General features: G+C 40.8%; 1 protein-coding gene across 1 annotated transcript in view; it reads right to left on the bottom strand.

Moving 5' to 3' along the window:
• Positions 1-7,735: 7,735 nt before the first annotated feature.
• LOC125552924 (uncharacterized) overlaps positions 7,736-10,159 on the bottom strand; it is a 45,676-nt gene continuing 43,252 nt past the window's right edge. Inside the window, exon 14 of the mRNA XM_087519037.1 lies at positions 7,736-8,763. Coding sequence (XP_087375163.1) covers positions 8,703-8,763 — 61 coding nt within the window. The 3' untranslated portion in view covers positions 7,736-8,702. The remainder of the gene's footprint in view (positions 8,764-10,159) is intronic.

Raw genomic sequence — 10,159 nt, 5'->3', positions numbered from 1 at the left:
ATAAGCCTTCTATGAAGCAATGAGGACAATCCTCGGTTTACGGACCTAGTCCGCATAATTGCTACTATCAACTTTCAACTAAATTTTCTCTAGGAACATATCTAAAACGTAGAACTGAAGCGCGAGCTACGATATAATTTGCGAAATCCTTTTGACTATGTTCAGGATAATTAAGTTCATCTTATGAACTCCCATCAGATAGACATCCCTCTAGTCATCTAAGTGATTACATGATCCGAGTCAACTAGGCCGTGTCCGATCATCACATGAGACGGACTAGTCAACATCGGTGAACATCTTCATGTTGATCGTATCTACCATACGACTCATGCTCGACCTTTCGGTCTTCTGTGTTCCGAGGCCATGTCTGTACACATGCTAGGCTCGTCAAGTCAACCTAAGTGTTTCGCGTGTGTAAATCTGTCTTACACCCGTTGTATGTGAACGTTAGAATCTAACACCCGATCATCACGTGGTGCTTCGAAACAACAAACTGTCGCAACGGTGCACAGTTAGGGGGAACACTTTCTTGAAATTATTATGAGGGATCATCTTATTTACTACCGTCGTTCTAAGTAAACAAGATGCATAAACATGATAAGCATCACATGCAATCAAATAATAGTGACATGATATGGCCAATATCATATAGATCCTTTGATCTCCATCTTGGGGCTCCATGATCCTCTTGTCACCGGCATGACACCATGATCTCCATCATCATGATCTCTATCATCGTGTCTTCATGAAGTTGTCTCGTCAACTATTACTTCTACTACTATAGCTAACGGTTAGCAATAAAGTAAAGTAATTACATGACGTTTATGTTGACACGCAGGTCATAAATAAATTAAGACAACTCCTATGGCTCCTGCCGGTTGTCATACTCATCGACATGCAAGTCGTGATTCCTATTACAAGAACATGATCAATCTCATACATCACATATATCATTCATCACATCCTTTTGGCCATATCACATCACATAGCAAACCCTGCAAAAACAAGTTAGACGTCCTCTAATTGTTGTTTGCATGTTTTACGTGGCTGCTATGGGTTTCTAGCAAGAACGTTTCTTACCTACGCAAAGACCACAACGTGATATGCCAATTGCTATTTACCCTTCATAAGGACCCTTTTCATCGAATCCGATCCGACTAAAGTGGGAGAGACAGACACCCGCCAGCCACCTAATGCAACTAGTGCATGTCAGTCGGTGGAACCGGTCTCACGTAAGCATACGTGTAAGGTTGGTCCGGGCCGCTTCATCCCACGATGCCGCCGAATCAAGATAAGACTAGTAACGGCAAGCATATTGAACAAAATCAACGCCCACAACTACTTTGTGTTCTACTCGTGCATAGAAACTACGCATAGACCTAGCTCATGATGCCACTGTTGGGGAACGTAGCAGAAATTCAAAATTTTCCTACGTGTCACCAAGATCTATCTATGGAGAGACCAGCAACGAGGGGAAGGAGAGTGCATCTACATACCCTTGTAGATCGCTAAGCGGAAGCATTCAAGAGAACGGGGTTGATGGAGTCGTACTCGTCGTGATCCAAATCACCGGAGATCCTAGTGCCGAACGGACGGCACCTCCGCGTTCAACACACGTACAGCCCGACGATGTCTCCCACGCCTTGATCCAGCAAGGAGAGAGGGAGAGGTTGAGGAAGACTCCATCCAGCAGCAGCACAACGGCGTGGTGGTGGTGGAGGAGTGTGGCAATCCTGCAGGGCTTCGCCAAGCACCACGAGATATGAGGAGAAAGAGGAGGAGGGCTGCACCAACAGGCAGAGATCAGATCGCGTGTCTTGGGCAGCCCCTAGGCCTCATATATATAGGGGAAGGGGAGGAGGGTGCGCCCCCTCTAGGGTTCCCACCCCTAGAGGGGCGGCAGCCCCAAACCCATCTATGGGTGGCGGCCACAAGGGGGGAGGAGAGGGAGGCGCAGGGAGTATGGGCCTTAGGGCCCATCTGCCCTTAGGGTTTGCCCCCTCTCCCCTTCTAGGCACATGGGCCTTAGTGGGAGGCGCCCCAGCCCACCTAGGGGCTGGTGCCTTCTCACACTTGGCCCATGTATGCCTCTGGGGCTCATTGCCCTCCCCCGGTGGACCCCCGGACCCCTCCGGTGGTCCCGGTACATTACCGATAAACCCCGAAACCTTTCCGGTGACCAAAACAGGACTTCCCATATATAAATATTTACCTCCGGACCATTACGGAACTCCTCGTGACGTCCGGGATCTCATCCGGGACTCCGAACAACATTCGGTAACCACATACAAACTTCCTTTATAACCCTAGCGTCATCGAACCTTAAGTGTGTAGACCCTACGGGTTCGGGAGACATGCAGACATGACCGAGACGTTCTCCGGTCAATAACCAACAGCGGGATCTGGATACCCATGTTGGCTCCCACATGTTCCACGATGATCTCATCGGATGAACCACGATGTCAAGGACTTAATCAATCCCGTATACAATTCCCTTTGTCTAGCGGTATTGTACTTGCCCGAGATTCGATCGTCGGTATCCCGATACCTTGTTCAATCTCGTTACCGGCAAGTCTCTTTACTCGTTCCGTAACACATCATCCCGTGATCAACTCCTTGATCACATTGTGCACATTATGATGATGTCCTACCGAGTGGGCCCAGAGATACCTCTCCGTCACACGGAGTGACAAATCCCAGTCTCGATTCGTGCCAACCCAACAGACACTTTCGGAGATACCTGTAGTGTACCTTTATAGCCACCCAGTTACGTTGTGACGTTTGGCACACCCAAAGCACTCCTACGGTATCCGGGAGTTGCACAATCTCATGGTCTAAGGAAATGATACTTGACATTAGAAAAGCTTTAGCGAACGAACTACACGATCTTTGTGCTAGGCTTAGGATTGGGTATTGTCCATCACATCATTCTCCTAATGATGTGATCCCGTTATCAACGACATCCAATGTCCATGGTCAGGAAACCGTAACCATCTATTGATCAACGAACTAGTCAACTAGAGGCTTACTAGGGACATGGTGTTGTCTATGTATCCACACATGTATCTGAGTTTCCTATCAATACAATTCTAGCATGGATAATAAACGATTATCATGAACAAGGAAATATAATAATAATCAATTTATTATTGCCTCTAGGGCATATTTCCAACATTGAGAATTTAGAGATAAAAAATAGATGTCTGCTCACTGACTTTCTGTTGAGATCGAAGGCACATGGGTACATATTTTATGTAATAAGTAGAGGTAATATCACCGGGAGTCATAGAACTTGCGTTGGATGTTCAGTTTGGTGCTAGAACTTTGAAAATACTGATTTGCGGTCATCTACTGCACAACCCATTTTGCACATGCTATTTTTATTTAAGATATTTGTAAGATGTAGGTAATAAATTTATGTTTAAATATTTGTGTTAAAATATCATAAATATAAACAATGATTAGTAAATAAAAATAACCTTGTGTATTATATAAAAATATTTAGTAAAAAGTAAGTACTAATTTTTTTAAGAAATATTTCAAATGTAGGTAATAAAATTATATTCAAATATTTATGTGTTAAAATTATACATACAAACAATGATTAGTAAATAAAACATTTAAGTGTAAACCTCTGTATTATATTAAAAATGTTTAGTTAATGCGGATGTTTCAAATGTTTATCAATTAAATATGTTTAACTAATCCAAAAAATCAAAATGTTTAGTTAATACGGACATATCATTTTTCACTCATGACTTATATTCAAAAAAATAATAATGTGTGCATAATTATTGAAATGTTTGTTTAATCAAAACAACTTTTTTATTTTTTTATTTTAAAAAATACTTGTATTATTTTAAAAATATTTGTATTATTTTAAATTATACAAACATTTTTGTAATTCATAAATGTTGTTCAATATATATAAATATTTTTAAACTAATACATGAACAATTTCGTTTGTATTTACAATAGATGAATATTTAAATTTTATTTTATTATTGAGATCATAATTTACATACTAGCTACAAATTTCTGAAAAAGACATAGGTGCAAAATAAAAATAAATAGAACCAGGTGCAAAATAGCTGCACTTACCATAGCCCATGCTCCCCTAAAAAAAGGGCAAAGCCCATCTTAGCTAACGGGTCCAGGTGTTTCAGGGGAGAATATATTAAGTTGTTATCTATCGATGCATAAGTCCTCTCTTAATGTTCCATCTTGTACAGATGCTAAGGTTGTCGACTAAGCAAAAAAATCTAATGTGGCATGCTAGTTAAGAAGAGAGAGAGAAAGAGAGAGAGAGAGAGAGAGAGTATGGTGACCCCACGAAGAAACGGTGCTAAGCACGTGTATCTAGGTGGAAGCATAATTCTGAGTCTACAACTAATTAAATACATGAAGCTTAGCACCCAAAAACTTAGCACCTTTGCAGTGGGGACTTGAGTTGCTAAGGCATTTAATATACTTAGCACCTTATCTAAGCACCTTTGCATTGGAGGAGATCTAATGTGTTATTTGGTGGGGGTGGTTCACTAGGTTAGTTTGACTTCACCAGCCCTCGGTTCGAACCCTGCTACCTACTTTTGAATTTTTTTTCCTCATATATATACTGCTCCCTGACAAGTGGGTCCTACCTGGGCATTTCTGCTTAATTAAAAACCACTGACATGTGGGCCTCTTGCATGCCACACACATAGGGTGTACATGCCACACACATAGGGTGTATGCACGGATAGATTAGAAAGCATCGTATTTGCACCAGACAACAAGTTAGATGACCACAAATCTCTCTCTCTCTCTCTCACACACACACACACATATATATATACTGTTTTGTGACAAGTGGGTCCTACCTGAGTATTTTTGCTTAATTAAAAAAACCCAAAGAGTTAGCTGGAAAAAAATTCTACTGCGAGCCACTGATATGTGGGCCTCTGGCATGCCACACACGTAGGGTGTACACACGGATAGATTAGAAAGCACCATATTTGTACCAGACAACAAGTTAGATGACCACAAATCCATATTTCTAAAGTTCTAGTACCAACAAGTTAGATGACCACAAATCCATATTTCTAAAGTTCTAGCACTAAATTGAACATGCAACGCAAGTTTTATGACTGCGAGTGATATTACCTCTAATAAATACCTAATCTAAGACTTTGGCCTGGGTTAGCATTAGCCGCGATGATTCACCTTTTTAGAAGGGGTTGATGAGAATGAAAGTAGCTTTCTTCCACAGAACTAAATTCATCATTGAAAACGGTAATTCGATGAGATTCTAAGAGGATACATGGTTGAGGAGACACCTTTAGCCACACAACACCCGTCTCTCTATAACATACGTTGCTACAGTATTACAGTTCAAACCTCTAAATATTCAATTTTCATAGATCTTTGGTAGGAGACCGATAGGACGCATGGCTACATCTGGTCAGAAGGTTGATGGATGTCACCTCTCTAATGAGTCTGATAGTATTCACTGGATTAACTATAAATGGCATTTTCTTAGTGAAATCTATGTATATGGACCTAATTGATTTCGATCTGATTCTGAAATTGATACATATTTGAAAGATCAAGGTCCCGTTAAGAATCAAAGCCTCACGTGGTTTGTTCACAAGGACGTGGTTCTAACTAAGGATAACTTTGGCAAAACGTAATTGGGAGGGTAGTCAAAGGTTGTATCAAGTAGCTTAAAAGAAACAAGATGACTACACAAAAGAAATAAACACACCTTAAGAAACTTGTGTAGTCCACCAGGTCTATTCTACACTGTAGTCTGCATAGATTTTAGCAATTCAAAGATACTTTGTGCATCTCTCTCCATGAACTCATTATGTTGAACAATCCTTTTATTATGTTCTAGCCGTTGGCGCTTTGACGAAGATGAAGGGCAATTGATATCCACCTCCCTAAGAGTGTTTGTACCCTTCACAGTCCAGTGACCACTTTCCATGTGGCTTCCCACCATTGGTTTCACAAAGGGCCTATGGTAAAACCAGAGAATGCATCCAACCATAGTCCTCACCATGCATGAGGGCGTTTGGGGAGCCCGGCTGTAGATGCTCTTACTACATCATAGTATTCACGTTCTCATAGGGATTAGCGTGTCAATATGAGAACATGATTAGATGTTCCCTCAAGTTCGATGACGGGAGACAGAGGGAATTAGCACATGTGTCTGATTGCGGGATAGGACGAGAAAAAGCTACATGCCAGGTCGTAGCACATGGGCTAAAATATTGGCCCATTAATTTATCACAGGGATCATAACTTTTTTTAACAACAAGGTCTAAACTGCCAATCCCTATTCGATGCCTTAAACGCCGGTTAAGGGCGACACCCCCCCCCCCTCCACGTATGCTAGTTAGTAGCAGGCCGACCCATATGCTTTCGATTTGATTTTTTCTACTTTTTCCTGCTGGGTTTTTCTACCGGTGTTTGTTTGTTTTTCTTTTCGTTGTCTCTTGTACTTTTTTGTTCTTTTTCTTTTTTCATTTCTATTTTAAACCCTTTTTTTCTTCTTTTTTGTGATTTTTTTTTCAAATTCATGGACATTTTTCCTAATTCATGAATTATTTTCAAATTCTTGATTTTTTAGACCGTGAAGTTTTATCAAATGCATGAACTTTAGCTCGTGAACTTTTTATTGAATTCGTGTTTTTCAGATGTTGTGAAGTTTTTCAAATTTTATGAATGTTTTTCAAATTTTATGAACATTTTCAAATTTCATGAACTATTTTCAAATTTCACAATTCTTTTTAGCAATTCTGTGATTTTTTTTCAAATTGATGAACCATTTTTTAACTCACGAACTTTTTTCAAATTCATGATTTTTTTTACATTTGTTCACCATTTAAAATGTATGACCTTTTTAAAATTCGCAATATTTTCCTCATTCCAGAATTTTTTTTAGATCTATTTTTTTCTAAAAGTCAATCATCAAACCGGTCAATCAAACAAACGAGCGAGGAGGACCCGAGCAAGCGGAACTCTGGTTTTGTGGGCCAGCCCACACGAAGAGCTATCGTCTATCTAGGCACAACTTCTAAAAAAAGAGTCTAATCTAGGCACAAGATCCACTGCCGAGTATAGGATGTCGTAAAATAGCTCATATATTCGGATTCTGGGTGGAACTACTCAATGCGTGGCAACAAATCTTGGCAGCAGTCTCACATGATGCGGTACTGCCTAATCACAAACCTAACAGTAACAGATAAAATCAGGCAGGCAGGCAGGCATCGCCGCCTGAAATGACACGCTCCCTTCCTAACATAGTACTCCCTTCATCCGGAAATACTTGTCGAAGAAATGGATGTATTTAGACACATTTTAGTATTAGATACATTCATTTTTATCTATTTTTTCAACAAGTATTTCCGGACGGAAGGAGTACTGCATACACCTCTTCTCTAGTGCTTCATGGAGCAGGACGCTACGTGCCGTGGTGGCAGCAGGATTGCGGCAAAGCCGAGGCGCCCCAAGAAAAAACGATGTGGCCGCCGTCGGTAAAGGCTGGTGGGAGCGAGCGGCTAGTTCAAAGCAAACTGAACCAAGCTTGCTGCGAATGTAGAACCATCGTTCACGGCACCACATTCCCAATGCCTAACAGTAATATATCAACAAGCCAATGCTTTGAGGTACTCAAAGTATCCGCAAGATATAGCAAGTAGAAACCATTCATTACCGCATAATCCAAAGCATATAATTACTGTCAAAACAACTCTAGTCAAATAAAAGAAACATCCATTACTATTGTTGTTACATATCAATTCCCAGGGGACGCACCCAATGAGGCTCGAAAAAGCAAAGGTGGTCCTGTACTACAAAGGGTTGTGCATAAGATCAGGAGGCTTATATTGATATGATCCAACAGCGTCTTGTTTCCCCGGTGTCTACCTCCAGGTGTGAGCCATCATCGATAGTGCCAAGAATGCTGATGCTGCAGTACTTCATTGAATGATCAAATGATGGGCGTGGGGGTGTGATGTCCTGGCTCGCGTTGTTCAGACTCTTCAAGGGGTCATCATCCAAGAACTGGCTGAAGCAATAGCGGCTTTGACCAAAGGTCTGCATTTTGCTGTGTCGGAAGGCTATCGACGAGTGATGATTCTGGCTTCAGATTGTCTGATGGCGGTGAACAAGCTACAGGCCACAGTTAGTTGCTGATTTTGACTTCCATTGCTCTTTGGATTCAGAGTTGTTTCATCTCTCATGTTAAATGTATCCGCATCGAGATTGTACAAGAATCTGTCAGTTCTTCAATTTTCATAAGAGTTGAATTCATGATCTCATTGTCCAAGTGAGTAGCTTAGCATTATAATGTTGCATACCTTGCTGCAACGAACCAGCCCTTAAAATGTTTCCGGCTGGTATGTTTGCCACCCCAAGTTGATTCTTACATATACATTTTCCTGCTCTAAGTTTCTTCATGTGACAGCAATTGAGGTCACTAACTTCAGTTTTGGCTATGGCCTACGTTCTCCATTTATCGGATAGCTTCAAGAGATGCAGTGTCATTTGACATATCTTCATTCACAGACTGCACCCGGCTTTAGGGCCACTGCGCTCATCCTGGAACACACTGCTTAGGTCCAGTTTCAAGGTCCCGTGGCAGCAGTCACCAGCCAAGGCTCCGTCGCCGTACACCAGTGGCATCGCAAGGAGCCAGAAGACAAGGATACCTCGACACATCATGTGGTTTGTGTTCTGAGCAGACTTGAGTCGGTTGGAGTAAAAAACCATGCCAAAATGCTGCAAAGTGCACGAAGCGTTCAACTGAGTCACTCATGTTAACTGAATATGGAGGGAAAGATTAAGAGAACTAAATATTGTAGTTCTGATTGGATGTTATGATTGAATAAGAGTTCCAGTCGGTACTTGTATACGTGTAGGATTGAACATATATTAATGGCAAAATGTTCCAGTGTTTGCTTGAACGTTATGACTCTCTGAGCATTTGCAGAATTGAACAGAACAACACATGCAGAATTATGAACAAAACTGAACTGGATTCCACTTGTTGCTCCTAACACTTAACTAAATGCACAGAAAACTGAACTTGAACTGAACTAAATGGCAACTATTGCCTAGAGTTTGAACTGAACTTATAAGTAAATGGAGGGAGTACAAAATTATACTATGCTTGAGACACTTATTTTGGGACGGAAGGAGTACATGCGTATTTGCATGTGGTGCACGATGAACCAGAATTGCAACAAATTCATTAACGACATTTGCCCATCATGTAGTATGTTATAAAGGTACATTCTACAAAAAAAAAAACTTTCTCCCATACCTTGCAAAAAATGCAAGGTAAATTCAAGCGGTGACTTTCATAAGGCAATTACGCTAGAGCTCTAAAGTCGACTCACACTAGGGGAATTCTGCAAAGAGGAGAAAACAGTAGTATGTTTCCATGGAGTTCATCATGATTAATGACAAATTGATAATAACTAATCCCTCCATCCCATAATATAAAAGCGTTTTTTATACTACACTAGTATCACAAACACTCTTACATTATGGGACATAGGGAGTAGATCTTACTTATATGGTTGCGGCCTCACCTGGATCGCTTCAACTACCAAACTCAACTAAAGAATGAACCTTGCTTCAATTAATAGAAACCACGTCAAGAAACAATGGTAGTTGGAGGCAAATGCCTTTCTTTTGAAATTGGATATTTGTACCTCCATGAGAATCAGGAAACAGTAGAACATGCACCAAAAATTAACACCGCATGTACCCAAACTACAAGCTGAAGAAAAATTGCAAGAGGCTAGATACCAAGGTCGCAGCTATGCTTGCGCTGTGGCAGATGCCACAGTACGCCGATGCAATTTCTGTTGACCAGCTCGATACCAACATAGAACTGCTACCTAATCTACCTAACTAAGGTCAACGAGGCAGCACAAGAGATGTAAAATTTAATAATGAAGTCTCTGTAATTTTATTTCACTAGTTAAAAACAATCGAACACATTACAAAATATTCAATCCAAAAATGCTGGTTCTGAAATTGATAAATGGGTTCTTCCCCATTACAGTTTCCAGGAACCACCAGTGGCTCTAACATAGTGATTTTTGGCAGAAACTTTTGGAAAAACTTACTACAACTACTATTGTTCTCAAGTGAAAGAGCACACTGA

Source organism: Triticum urartu, chromosome 4A, assembly GCF_056163025.1.
Source record: "Triticum urartu cultivar PI428250 chromosome 4A, HENAU_Tu73, whole genome shotgun sequence".
Classification (NCBI taxonomy): Eukaryota; Viridiplantae; Streptophyta; class Magnoliopsida; order Poales; family Poaceae; genus Triticum; species Triticum urartu.
This window is presented reverse-complemented; position numbering and strand designations above follow the sequence as displayed.